Below are 15,216 nucleotides of genomic sequence, written 5' to 3' on the forward strand. Positions count from 1 at the left end.
TGGCCACAGCATTACTAGCTGCTGAACTTCTCTAAGACTTGGTTTCTTTGTATCTAAAACAGAGAATCATATAACCTCCCTCACAGAGTTTATGTGAGGATTAAATGAGTGAATTCTGAGCACAGTGCTTACACATAATAAACTCTCAAAAAAAAAATTAAGGATTCAGACCCCAGAAATAATATTAGACTCTGCAGAAAAGTGGTCCAGCTTAAGGGAAAGTCTTGGGTTCCTGACTGGGCTTGAGAGAATAGTGGGGAGAACCATTATCAGCTCCCTACAGCCTCCTCTCTACCTTCTACCTAGCATTCATGACTGTGTTGGTTGGAAGGGGGCCCAGAAGAAAAAGAAATTCCCCTCTGTGGCTGTGATCCTGGCAAAAGAGTTCTGAACCACATTGACTTTCATTGATTCCTTTTCTTTTCTATGCTGGGAGAAATATTATAGGCAGAGAGACAGGAAAGAGAAAGAAGAGGTGTCATGCCACCTGACTCTTCACTTTTTAGGTCACATAAAGTTGGAACCATAGAAATGGCAAACCACAAAGAGATTAAGTCTGTGTTTATTGTCCTGTCCCCTCACTGATCCTTGTTCTGGGTCTCTTTTTCTAAGTTTTTATTCTTTGTTTATTTATTTTTTGGGGGGGAAGATTAGCCCTGAGCTAACATCTGCCACCAATCCTCCTCTTTTTGCTAGGGAAGACTGGCCCTGAGCTAACATCTGTGCCCATGTTCCTCTACTTTATATGTGGGATGCTACCACAGCATGGCTTGACAAGTGGTGCGAAGGTCCACACTCGGGATCTGAAGCAGCAAACCCTGGGCCACCGAAGCAGAATGTGCAAACTTAACTGCTGCACCACCAGCCTGGCCCCTCTAATTTTTTATTCTTGTCTGCCATTTATCCCGATAAAGCTTTGACCAATAAAGGTTTATAATAGGATGCTTCCCAGAACATTCCCATTTCAATTAGGAACTTTTGGGACAGAAAGCAATAAGTCTTAATGAGGAAATTTCATGAACCATGATAAAACAAATTTTTTAAGTAGGGAAAGAAGATTTCCATTATCTCTTCATTACCTCTCAAATATATCCAGCAAGTGCTCCAAATGTCAAAAGAGACTGGACTCATTCAGCTAATGATGGCTGGAAGGTGCCTTTTGCAAGCCTGAAAGTGAAATTTCTTAAAATCTGGTGTTTCATCTTTAAAAAAAGAGGCGGGCATTGTGACACTCCTGGCCTCTCTCTCTTCTCTCATTCACTTCTTACCTGTCCCAGTTATCAATTTATTGCCTTTCAGCACCAAATCTACCCTTCTTTACCTTGCTTTGTGATACTGGAGTGGACTTGTACATAAACGTTTTTCTCCTTTGCCATGTGGCAGGTATTAAGCTTTGTCAGTAGAGGGCACTGGAAGGCCACTGCAGAAGGAAAGGACCCTCTTTCTGGTTTCAGTGTGCTTTTTCCTTTTGTTCCTGTGGCCTTTGGCTACCAGTGGCATTTGGGACACTCAGTAATACTCACCCTGCAGCGAGTTTTACCAGCACCCAATTCCCAGGGAGTCTCAAAGACACCCTGACAGGTAGTTTCCTGTTTGTCAACCCTGACCTCTCTCACCTCAGAGAATTTCTCCACTACCTATGAGCCGTAGTCACATCCTTTCCAATGAGGTCTACCTCTCAGCCTTGGGTTTGGGAGCAGAGACTCTTTCAAATTTGTTTCCTTCTTTTCTGTCACAGCTAGAGGTAGCGACCGCTTTCAAGATCTGCTCTTCCTCTGTTTTTTTAGAGTTCTTTACTCTTCAGTATCTAATCCCCTAATGCAAGTTAATAATTCTTTTTGTTTTTAAGTTATTTTGTTGGGATTATAGTGGTTTATAACATTGTGTAATTTTGGGTATACATTATTGTTTATGAATTCCTGAATACACTTTATTGTGCTCACCCCCAGTAGTCCAATTTTTATCTATCACTATACGTATGTGCCCCTTTGTCCCTTTCGCCTACCCCCAGCCCCCTTCCCCTCTCGTAACCATTAATCTGTTCTCTTTATCCATGTATTTGTTATCTTCCACATGTGAGTGAAATCATGCAATATTTGTCTTTCTCTGTCTGGCTTATTTTGCTTATTATCACACCCTCCAGGTCCATCCATGTTGTTGCAAATGGGATGGTTTTGTCTTTTTTATGGATGAGTAGTATTCCATTGTATATAAATACCACATCTTCTTTAGCCATTCATCTGTAGAAGGGCACTTGGATTGTTTCCACATCCTAGCTATTGTGAACATTGGGGTGCATGAATCTCTTTGGATCATTGATTTCAAGTTCTTTGGATAAATAGCCAGTAGTGGGATAGCTGGATTGTATGGTATTTCTAATTTTAATTTTTTGAGAAATCTCCACACTGTTTTCCATAGTGACTGCACCAGTTTGCTTTCCCACCAGCAGTGTATGAGTGTTCCCTTTTCTCCACATCCTCTCCAACATTTGTTGTTTTTGTCTTGGTAATTCTAGCCACTCTCACTGATATAAGGTGATACCTAATTGTAGTTTTGATTTGCATTTCCCTAATAATTAGTGATGTTGTGCATTTTTTCATGTGTCTTTTGGCCATCTGTATATCTTCCTTAGAAAAATGTCTGTTCATTTCCTCTGCCTGGTTTTTGATCATTTTTTTTTTCTTGTTGAATTGTATGAGTTCTTTATATATTTTGGAGATCAGCCCCTTGTCTGATAAATGATTTGCAAATATTTTATCCCAGTTGATGGATTGTCTTTCCATTTTGTTCATGCTTTCCTTTGCTTTGCAGAAACTTTTTAGGCTGATGTAGTCCCATTTGTTAACTTTTTCTTTTGTTTCCCTTACCCAAGTAGACATGGTATTCGAAAAGATGTTGCTAAGACCAATGTCAAAGAGTGTCCTGCCTATGTTTTCTTATAGGAGTTTTATGGTTTCAGGTCTTACATTCAAATCTTTAATCCATTTTGAGTTAATTTTTGTGTATGGTGCAAGATAATGGTCTACTTTCATTCTTTTACATGTGGCTGTCCAGTTTTCCCAATACCGTTTATTGAAGAGACTTTCCTTTCTCCGTTGTATGTTCTGCAAGTTAATAATTATTTATATTATATTTTCCCTGTGCAAATTACTCATATGGTTTCCATCTTCTCATTAGATCAGATCTATGGGAATGATGAGGTCAGGGGGGCACTGTGCATAGCCCAAGTCCTTCCCGTCTCCTTTCTCTTGGGAGTCAGCCTGCCCTGGGTGATTGTTCTCAGCCTGCAGTCAGCTCAGTGGTCGAGACTCTGCCCCTGAGTGAGGGGCCTGTGGTAGTCTAGTCCTGGACCCAAGACTAACCAAATAAGTCTGTCTAACTCTGTTTCAGTTTTAGAAAGCCCACTCCCCACAGATCAAAGCCACATTCAGCATTATCAGTAATAAAGGTGTTGGTTTTGACCCAATCTGTGGGTTACTTTATCTTTTTCCTCAATTAGTTCAGAACCTAGGCAGGGAGAAGTCCTGCTTTTTATTGTCTCCCCCTCCCCCACTCCCAATGATTTCGTATAAATGCTTTTAAATAACTTACCACCAGAAAAAGCAATGCTCTTGGAAAGCACAGCATGTCAAGCCATGACTTTGCCTATCCCTTGGCCCACTACTACATCACCGTGACTTTCATCCCACCACATATAAAGCTGTTTCTTTCCTAAAATACTAACCTAATTGGGGAGTGATTCTGTATCTCCAAAATGCTTAGACACACCATAATGATGACTTTCAAAAAGTGCGGTCCCCCAGAACCCACATAAACAGTCCAGTCTTTGATGATGGGAAAACAATATGATCTATCTGAAACATACCTGTTTAAAATCATGAATTAAGAAACTTAAAACTGTGTATGGAAAAGAATAGACCTGGGGCTTCCACTCTGTGGAAGGGGGTGATTAGCCAGCCCTTGAGCAAGTTCTACTCCCCTGACACATTGGACATTAACAGTTCGATTTGATGGTATTGCTGAGTTCTTATTGGAGGAAATTGAAGAACAAATGTCAGTCAATGACCACATTGGCTCACACAGTGAGCTACATACCAGTCATCCCCTCCATCATCTCTGTTGACATAGTACCTTCTATTATCCTAGACTGTCTCCTGTACTCTGCATGCATGGCTGAGTTGCTTATGTGTTTGCATAAGGACGGTACAGCAGAGGGAAAGGTACCCCAATGTGCTTTAGAGAGAGTGAAAAAATGTGACTCATGCCTTTTGTGAACGTTAGAAATGGTAGGGTAGTGGCCAAGGATTGACAAAGCTCCATGACACACCCCCAACTCAAGCATAGGCCTGGGATAATAACACCTGACATGGAGAACATAAAATAACCTTGAGGTTCTGAGATGACCTTTGAAACAGATTCTTGCTGGGCTAAAAAGCCAGAGGAAGTGAACATCTTGTCACTTACTGATGGTGAATGGTTAAGAATGAGTTTATTATGACTTATTTGATGTGGTAACTTTACATTTAAATAACTATAGCTTAACGTTGCAAATTGTGTTATTTAAGGGACAGGATCAAATTAAGTTATTAAGAATACAACAGCAGAATCAAAGGAATCAACAAGCTTGAAATTTCAGTATAAATCATTGCTTTTCTCCTCGGTGCTTTTAGTAATTTCTTCAGTAATTATGGAGTAAATTATCATAGGTATTAATCATAAAACCTCTACTTTCTTAGACAATGGTGATCTAAGGCTGAGATATGATAGGTTCATTTTGTTTTTCTGATGCAGTTCAAGGCACACTACCCCCAAATATGGGACCTTGGCATATTGAGTATTTCAAGCTGAAGGAATTTGAGAAATGGCTTGTGCAGAAAGGACTTTCTGACCTTCCCCTGAAGCAGGTCATAAAACCCTCTTGTGAGAGATGCCCTCCCTGTACTCAGAGGAAAGAAGCATCCTTATCTCCGAATATAAAGGGACACAGAAAGGAATCCGAATGAACAGGCCTTGCTAAGTTCCCCCCAGTTTACTACACTTAGTTCATACCCTTTGTCCTAGCACACCTTTCCACAGCTCTCCACTATTCATCAAACCTAGCATAAAAACACTCAAGTTTAATAATTTCTTCAGGTCTTCATTTCCTTGTGAAGCTCCCATCTCACATAAAACTTATATTAAATAAATTTGTGTCTTTTCTCTTGTTAATCTGTCCTTTGTTACAGAGGTCCCAGTCAAGAACTTAAAGGATAAAAGAAAAACGTATTTTTTTCCTCCTCTGATTTGCTTCCTTCCAGACACCTCCCCATCTCGTGTTCTCCTTGCAAACCTTTTTCTCTGCTTCAAAGGATTGAGTCTGATTGGGAGATGCTTTTATGGTGGATTTAGCATTTAGCATGGATGTCTTTTCCAATCTGGACCTATCTTTCACATTTAGTAAGGGTGCAGTGTATAATATTGTGATTCTGATTTCTGTGTCAGTTTCATATCATCTATTTTCTGATTTTAAAGAAATATTTTAAATTATTTAATCTTTTCAAATGATTCTCCTTTAGCCGAATTATAGCCTATGTGTATTTTGAATAAATATTTGTGCCCTATATGTCAAGGTAATTACCCAGAAATACCCACAGTTGGAAGCAAGTAGCAGATTCTTGCAAGTGGCAGAAGGGAACCCAGCAGCAGTGTTCAAAGCCTTACACTGGTGGAGTTGAACAACTCAGTGTTACCATTCACAGTGTGTACGATGGAGTGGTGAGCCAGTGGGCACTCTTCACAACTTTGTGGGCCATTTGATGATGGCCTCCTCCTCTGCTCTGAAATTGTTCGCTGGGCCACCTTGAGAAGATGAGGCAATCAGTGCCTGTTCTCTCTGAATTTCAGTAATGTGGTAGGGTCCTAAGTGTTCACTGACAAGAGGTATTTGCCGCCTAAGACACCTTTTTTTTTTTTTTTTTTTTGCTGTGGAAGATTAGCCCTGAGCTAACATCTGTTACCAATCCTTCTCTCTCTCTTTTTTTTTTTTTGCTTGAAGATTAGCCCTGAGCTAATATCTGTGTCAGTCTTCCTCCATTTTATATGTGGGTCACTGCTGCCACAGCATGGCTAACAAGTGGTGTAGGTCTGCACCCAGGATCTGCACCTGCAAACCTGGGCTGCCAAACTTAACCACTATGCCATGGGGCTGGCTCTGAGAAACTTTTTAAAAGTTAGAAATCACATAGACATGTGGTATGTGTAAGCCATTTCAGCCTTATGTCTAATAGTGAAAAAAATAGAAACAACCTGAATATCTACCAATGTGTGAATGGCTAAACAAACTATAGTATGCCCACATTGTGGAATACTATTCAGGTATGAACTTGACATGGGGTGATCTTTTTTTTTTTTTTTTGACGAAGATTTGCCCTGAGCTGACTACTGCCAATCCTCCTCTTTTTGCTGAGGAAGACTGGCCCAGAGCTGACATCCATGCCCATCTTCCTCTATTTTATACGTGGGACGCCTACCACAACATGGCTTTTGCCAGGCAGTGCCGTGTCTGCACCCGGGATCTGAACCAGCGAACCCCGGGCCGCCGAGAAGCGGAACGTGTGAACTTAACTGCTGTGCCACCAGGCCAGCCCCAACATGGGGTGATCTTTAAGCAATGTTTTTAAATGGAAAAAGTAAGTACCAGGACACTTAGGTGTAGTGTATAATCCCATTTCTACTGTTTCCAACTATAAATATATTATAAAAACTAACACATAAAATTTATATTGTATTTATTATATACTTATAGCACAGCAAAACAGTATATAACATATATTTATAGCAAATATTTTAAAATGCATATGAAAAGGTCTGAGAGAGTACAAGCCATACTGATGTGGAGAAGAGACTGAGACTAGGGATGGTAGTGAAGAGGAATTTTGCTTTTTACTTTCTATGTTCCTATATCAGGAAATTTTTTGCATTCAGATGGAGTCATGTATTACAAATAAATATTTAAATTTTTTAAATAATTAGTTTTGAACAGGTAAGATGTGGCTTAGAGAGAAAAGCAACTTTGGCTCAGGCTAGGTGGTGATACTGAGGGACGAGACACAGGCACACACCTAACCATTCAACGTCATTAATGCGTCTACCAAGCATCATCAGGATGGGAGCCCTGTTGCTGTAGTTAATACTCTCAGAAAAGTTAATTGTGCTCAAATATCTTGCTTTATTGATTTTATGGGTAAATAAATAGAATACCTTCTGAACACACTCCTAAGTGTTTATTTAATTATATGTTAATGATTATTAATTATTATACCTCAGTCTTTATATCTTCCTCTGTATGTTCACCCACTGCTCCCCTAACACCCACCTCCTCTCACCGACTGGTTTCTTGTCCTCTCTTTAGGACCTGCCTCAAAATTCACGACTTTTAGGAAGCTTTCTTAATTAACTCAAGCTCATTGAGAAATCTTTTACTCAGCATCTCTTTGGTGAGCGTGCTTTAAAGTTTGAGAACTTCATTTTGCACCTTCTCAAGGTGTTGCTTGCTAATTGGTTTTCTGTCATTTTTGGCATATACGTTCTCTTAATTCATCTTCCAAAGTAATGGACTCTTTATATGAGATAAGTACAGAAAACAGTGAGACAAATGGATGTTGGAGACAGAAATACCTGAGTTTTGAACCTGACTCTTTCACTTTTTGTTGGATGTTTCTAAGAAAATTTCTTCTTTTAAGCTCATTTCCCCACCTGTGAAACTAGAATAATAATTTCTATTTCACAGGATTGTTGTGATGTTCTGTTGACCTATATGTGAAGCACTTGGCATGGGGCTTGGTGGTAGTAAGCACTCAACATGTGATGGTTATTGGAATTGATCCTCTTCTAGCTCCAAGCGACCGTGTATGTGTATATAATGGTCCTGATATCAGATAATGTCCACAATGAGGTTTAAAATCATGAACTATTCACTCATTTTGGTCAGATATATTCAGGAACCTGGGGGCATTTGGACGTAAAAAGTAAAGGAGTGAGGCTTATATTGTCATATCTGATTCAAGTTACCACTTAAGGGGACTCCTTTTTTCCTCAAACCCTGCTTGCTGTGCAGAATTTAGTCAGAATTTGCTCATATCCAAAGGAGCTGTCCCATATTTGTCTAATTTTATGCTACTTTGGAGACTGTGTCATATTTTGTCCTGGCTTAATTTCTTTGCTTACCTAAAATATATGTATATTTGCGTGCATTCATTCATGTAGTGACTTGGCAAAACTTTACTGAATGCTGCCGTGCTGGGCACTGAAGATACGCATGAAGATACACATGAAGCATTGCCAGGTGGACAAACTGGGGAGAACACTCTAAACTGGAGATATGCCATGTGCAAAGGCCTGAAGCACGAAAGAATAGGACCTGCTTTAGGAGCTGTAAGTACTGTGCAATACAGTACTGCAGCATCAGGTGAACATGAGAAAGTGGTTTGAGATGAGATTGGGTAGATGGGCAGGCAAGGCCACTTGTACATCACGCCAAGGGGTTGAGATGTTATCTGGCTAGCAGTGTGTGGATCTATTGAAGAATTTTGAGCAAGGAAATCACAAGGTCAGATTTGTATGTTACAAAGAAATTCTAGCTGCCAAGTGCAAGATGGATTAGAGAGAGATGAGGATAGAGGGAGGGAGAAAAATGAGGCTACTAGAGTAGTTTGAGTATGAGATGATAAGTGACTGAACTAGGACGTGAGAGAGGGAATGGGTTGATGAGAAAGGAATTTAGGACTTAATAGGACTTGGTGTTTGATATATTAGTTTTCTATCACTGTCATAACAAATTACCACAAATTTAGCAATTTAAAGCAGCACAGACTTATTATCTTACAGTTCTGTAGATTAGAAATCTGACGTGGATCTCACTGAGCTAGAAATCAGGGTGTCAGCAGGGCTGCACCCCCTTCTGGAGGCTCTAGGGGAGAATTGGTTTCCCTGCTCATTGAGGCTATTAGCAGAATTCACTTCCTTGCATTTGTAGAAGTGAGGTCCTCATTTCCTTGCTGGGTATCAGCTGAGGCCTGTTCCCATCTTCTGGAGGCTACCTGCATTCCTTGGCTTGTGGCTCCCTTCCCCTGTTTTCAAAGCCAGCAATGGTGAGTGTAGTCCTTTTCACACTTGGAATCTCTCCTGCCCCTTCTTTCTCTGTCTCCCTCTTCTGCTTTAAAGGATTAACAATTAAATCAGGCCCATCCAGATAACCCAAGGTAATCTTCCATCTTCAGGTCCTTAACCTTAATCACATCAACAGAGTCCCTTTTGCTATGGGAGATAGCATGTTCATAGGTTCTGGGAATTAGAATGTGGACTTCTTTAGTGGAGCCATTATTCTGCCTTCTCTGATTGGATGTGGGGTTAATGGAGAGGATAGAACCCATGTTTCTGACTTCAATAATCAGGTGGATGCAGCTTTAGGGGAGGAAGATGAGTTTGGTTTTGAACATGCTGACTTTAAGGTGCTCCTGGGAAATCAAACTGGGACAATCTAGTAAGTAGTTAGATGCATCAGCCAAAAGGCAGAGGAGAAATTGAGGCAGGAGATACAGATTAGGAAGCCATCAACATATAGTGAGCCCTCAGTGAATGTGTAGAATGGGAAGACAATAGGGCTAAGGACAGAGTGCTGGGGCCAATAATGTTCTAGGTGCACCAGAGGGAGAAGCACTCACGAAAGGAAGAGTAGAATCACCTATATGGTCTGCCATCACAGAGTCTTGGGTCTTGTGGCATATTTCTTCCTTTCTCCTCTACCTGGCCTATTTTTGCCTCATTTACTGGTTTTCTGCCTACTTGTAGTATCTGCTTCCTAAAACTTCAGCTTGCACATTGTGCTCTGTGGCCTCTCCCGTCTGCCTTGTTATTATGCGTCTCACAGCTTCAGCTCCCATTACTAAACTGCCTCATTCTCTTGATTTTTTCAGTTCAAGGTGAAAAGAAAAACCTTATAAAGAGAATCAGATTGACCCAGCTTACCGTTTTGAGTCCTGCCATGGTCACCAAATTAAATTAGGATTGGCTGTTCTGAGGCCAGGTGCCCACCTTGGTCCAGTCAGCTGCTTCTCTATTTCAGGAACTAAAATGAATTCAGTTTGACTGTTCAGCAAATCATTTTGTTCCACAGAGGCTTTGAGGGAAGAAGGTTAACTTGATCTCCATCGTATTTGCTGCACCCAGGATTATGATGTCAAAAATGGGCATTTAATAGGTTCAGGCCGCTTCACTATCACCCCTTGCTCCTAGCCTCATGTAGGCATAATGCTATCTGTGTGCAGGAGATATTTATAGAAATTGAATTTGGGGTCCAAAGCAGAGGAATAAAATCCAGGCAGGCAAAACTCAAATCTAATACAGTCATTTTCATTCACTGACTAATCTATTTTCTATACTGCCTTGGTATGTTCATAAGCATTATCCAAATGAGAGCTTGTTATTCAGATTCATGGGCCTTCCAGCCACTTACCATCCATATATCCTGCAGGTGCTCAGCATCCATACCCATAAGGGAGTGATGCCTGCCTGTCTCTGAATCACAGCTATGCACTGACTCTCCCATCATATTGAATATGAAGCATCCCATCTCCTTTTAGAGAGAGACACTCTGAGCAGGGTTACAGCTTGCATTTGTAGTGCTGAGAGGAGCCAAAAAGTTACCATTGTTACAATTTGATGCTTTTCCTAAATAATGAGAGAACTAGAATTTATATTGCCAGTGCAAACAAAATACTGTAAAGTTTTCAAATTCCTTTTAGTTTTCATTGTACACAGGTAATAATCTTTCACAAGCTCTCAATTTACTGAACCTAAGTAAGGAGGATGGACTCCCAAAAAGGTAGGGCATCTACTTTGTGGTCAAACGAGCTTCTCTAAAACCAAATTCCTATGGTGCCATGCTTCAAAGAAATGTTTCCTTGTGTGGGGTTCATGTGAGGCCACCATGGATTGGTGGTGGCCTGGGCCAGTGGCGATCTGCTGCTCCTCTCCTCTGTCCCCTGCTGTAGAAGTTCAGGGCAACACAGAAGTGGTTGCCCCTGCCCATAGTTCCTGCTTAGAAATAGGCTGAAAACTGCAAAGTACAGTGTTCTCTACAAGAGAGTGGACATTTGTCATCCATTTCTCCTGTGGAACCTTGCCAGGTCATCCTCTAATTGTGACAGAGGGCTGTCCCTCCATGCTCAGCTGGCTAGTGTCAAGCCTACTGGGGTTGTTTTAATCAAGTCTCTTCAGTCTGTCTACAAGTGACTTTTTTGTCATGGTTAACTACTTTGGGGGTAAATTAAGTCTATTAGATAATAGATTGTTTAAGTAGCTCTTCTCTGTGGAACTGACCTCAGTGAGAACAGAAAACCTGAAAAGAGCAAGGAAAGTTCAAGTCCTGGAAAGGGCTGTAGAGATGACCTAAGATAATCTGCTTACCAGGAGATGCTGCACTAAGGCCCTCAGAGTTGAGCTGGGAGGATATATGGATGTACAACCTCAGAGAGCTGGGCCAGTAAGAACAGGTCAACCAAACTAGCATTGAAGCAGAAGTTATGTGCTGGTACTTTTATTAGTTAAAAAATGCAAGGGAAAGATGAAGGCAAATATTGTTGAATGGAATGAATGAGATAAAGAGGCAGCCTCTAAAATAACTAAAGGGCAACCTTTTTCCTAGCTGGGTACACAGATAATTTTCCTTTGGGTCTTTGAATCAGAAGATCTGAAAGATAATTAAATTCTTATGCCGAACAAGGGAATCATGTAGTTCCTTTCCTATCTTTCTTCCCTCCCTCCTCGTCCTTCCTTCCTGCTCTCTCTCCAGACCCAAAAGAATCTTATAGTCTGGCTTCAAACAATTACTTGTGTTCTTTGAATCTACCATACTTTTTTACACTCTGTGACTTGGTACATGTTGTTTCCTAAGCCTGAAATGGCTTGTCTCTCCTTCTCTATCTTGAAAAATCCAACCTAATCTTCAGGGACCAGCTCAAGCTCATCTTCTTTATAAAGTCTTCTGAACTCCCCAGATTGGGTAAGTTGCCCCTTAATTGTGCTCCCACACATCTTTGTGCTTGTGCTTCTATTATATCACTTATCGAATTGAGTTCTAATCGTGTGATAGGATAATACTCTGAAATATTACCAGCTAAATTAGGATTAATTACATATAACATGCTTAAAGAAGATGGAAGTTTATTTCTCTCATCTGTTAAGGAACACTAGGGGGAAGCAGCCTAGAGCTAGTATGGCAGCTTTGCCGTGTCATCATGATATCATTATGAATCCAATTTCCTGTCTATCTTCTTTGCCCTACTTAGCTCATAGCTTTCATTTTCAAGTTCTCCTCATGTCCAAAATGACTGCTCAAGCTCCAGCCATCACATCCCTACTCAAGAAAGCAGAAAGGGGGAAGAAGAAAGAGGTTGTGTCTCCTCTCTTTTAAGAAGGCTTTCTGGAAACACCATAGAACAATTTTGCTTACATATGATGGGCCAGAACTCAGTCACATGGCCATATCTAACTTATATGGAACTGAGGAAAATGTAGTCTTTATATGGCAGCATTGTGCTAGAAGAAAACTTGTGCAGAGAATGGGTATTGAGAGGCAACCTGTAATCACATTATCTGATACAATTTTACTTCTGGTCATTCTTGCTGCTGCTCTTCTACCTATTGAAGCTGAACTATCTGTAGCTTTAGGAAGCAGTCAGAACCCAGGTGAAAACAAAGATCACTTATAATGGGTTTAAGATTTACAGTCATAAGGGCCCGGCTCCGTGGCCAAGTGGTTAAGTTCGCGCGCTCTGCTGCGGCGGCCCAGGGTTCAGATCCTGGGCATGGACATGGCACTGCTTGTCAGGCCTTGTTGAGGCGGCGTCCCACATCCCACAACTGGAAGGACCTGCAACTAAGACATACAGCTGTGTACAGGGGGGGTTTGGGGAGATAAAGCAGAAAAAAAAATAAAAGATTGGCAACAGTTGTTAGCCCAGGTGCCAATCTTTAAAAAAACAAAGGGAAGATTGGCAACAGTTGTTAGCCCAGTGCCAATCTTTAAAAAAAAAAAGAAAGCAAGTACCCTTGGGAGGCTGGATTGTTTGGGGAAAAAAAAAAAGATTTACAGTCATAAATCAGGTGTGCCAAAATGTAACTTTCCTCATTTACTGAACTCCATTGCCTACAAGTGTCTATTTCCATTTATGGCTAGAAAAAAAATCTTATCAATTAAAAGTAATGTCACTTCTGTTTTAAAATTGAATATCTTTGGGTAAATAGTCAAATTCAGGCTCCTTCCCTTCCCCTTTTTCCTGCCTTCTCACCAGGAAGTTGTCTGGTTACCACAGTCTTTCTGCAGTTCTCTAGTTCTCTTGGATCTCCAATAATTAGTTTTGTTAAATCTCTGTCCCCTTCTCTACCCAGGAACCTCTTGAGGTCTGGAACATTGTCTTAGCTGTTTTGCTTTCTCCAGTGCCTGTTGTAGAAGTCAACATGTAGGATATAGTTAAAAATGTGACTGATGAATTTATGAGTATACTTTAAAATGCATCACATAATTAATTCAAATTATAGCATAATGATCTGAAAATCCTGTAAAATTAAAAGTGTATTTCTCTAAAGCCCCTAGAACTAGGTTTATAGCTTTCATATGACACTAAAACTCTCAGTTATAGTGGTTTGTGTGCTTGCCTTTGCCCTCATTAGAGTGTCTGCTCCCTGAGGAATGTTTCTGATCTGTGTAACCCTCATAGGTCCTGCAGAAAGCCGTGGGCATAGTAACCTTTCAGTCAATGAAAATGAAGTACTAAATGAATAGAGACTGTCACTTTATAATTTACCGCTAATGAATGACTCCCACCCAGGGAAGAAACACCCAGGGTAAATTTTATCAGAGCTATTTAGAATGATTTCAGTAAAGACAAGTTGATATTTTGCCTTTAACTGAACACTTTTTTTGTAAGAAAAAAATTGCTTTTGTTTTTCAGAAATCCTCCACCTACTTTACTTTACCCAGAAAAATGGTGTGAAGAATTCAACCACTTTATTTCACAGTGAGTATTTCTTCCACTGAAAATTGCTTATCTAGCAAGGCCTTGGACAGTGATTGGAGAAGTCCAAGCTGTGGAATTTACTTGGCATTAGAAATTGTTATGCCTTTTAGCACGTTATGACACAGAATTAGTTCCAGTAAATGATAGACGATGCCTCTGCAGGATTTGAAAAATAAGGAGTTCCATTTGACTCTTGGCTATAATCAGTCCTCCTGATCGTATGGGTCTCATTTATCTGAGAATATGCTCTGTCCAGGGGCAGATATTGCTAATGTGTCTTATTTAATAAGGGTGGAGACTCAACATCTAAAAATCTGATGCCTACACTGGGACCAGAGAGGAGACAGAAGGTGGCAGCCTTCAACAGAGGTTTTGCAGCTTGGAAGTTGGGCTTTGCTCTAGGATCTGTGGTTTGGGAGCAGGGCTCCAGTTCCCAACATGATTGAGGAGGCAAAGTAGGATCTCAGGCCTGAGGCATCTCAGCCAGGGCTCAAGGTATGGAGAACAAGATGAAACCCAACTGGTGGGTGATGTACCTGATGGGAGCCATATTACTGGGAACTAGGCAAGACTGAATGGACTAAGACAGGAGCAGAACCCAACAACAACACCAGCAGGGTGACTCAGTGCTGGGAACATGAACTTTTGACGTGGCCCTTGTTCCCAAATCTGGGGAAGATGCTCAGTATGCTAGAGGGGACTATGTGACCCTAAGCTAGGGGCCTGGTGAACTGTAGGGGCAGGAATCTAGACCAGGCATTACAAGCCATATCCAGGCACAGGAGCTGGAAGAGGAGCCCTCAGTGTCTAGTATGTCAAACAAGGTGTTCAGAGGTCATGGGAGGAGAAAAGAAGTGACCAAAATAGCTGATAAACAAGAAATAGGGAAGGGTCAACACAAATTTCTCTAACTTATGCCTATGTGCAGACTTAGCTTCCACAAAGAGGCAGGGCAATGACGCAAACTGGGTCTCTTGATCATCTTCTTTAATTAGTCACAATACAGACTAACAGTCCCTTATCCACAATTCCAAAATCCAAAGAGCTCTAGAAAAATGAGTTTTTTTGTACTTGAGTCATTTAGCTGCAATCCCTGACCTTATATGAACTGATTTGGTGGCAACACATGATTTAAACTGAAGTGAGGCTATTTATAGTC

At 40.8% G+C, this 15,216-nt stretch overlaps 1 protein-coding gene across 18 annotated transcripts in view; it reads left to right on the top strand.

The window, feature by feature from the left end:
- MYO3B (myosin IIIB) overlaps positions 1-15,216 on the top strand; it is a 409,714-nt gene that overhangs the window by 122,231 nt on the left and 272,267 nt on the right. For all 18 annotated transcript variants that reach the window (XR_011428262.1, XR_011428261.1, XR_011428259.1 and 15 more), the window contains one exon: positions 13,992-14,057. Coding sequence is in view for 14 of the 18 variants with exons in the window: in XM_070241194.1 (XP_070097295.1) it covers positions 13,992-14,057 (66 nt within the window). In the remaining 4 variants the exon portion in view is untranslated. The remainder of the gene's footprint in view (positions 1-13,991; positions 14,058-15,216) is intronic.

This window comes from Equus caballus, chromosome 18 (genome assembly GCF_041296265.1).
Source record: "Equus caballus isolate H_3958 breed thoroughbred chromosome 18, TB-T2T, whole genome shotgun sequence".
Lineage (NCBI taxonomy): Eukaryota > Metazoa > Chordata > Mammalia > Perissodactyla > Equidae > Equus > Equus caballus.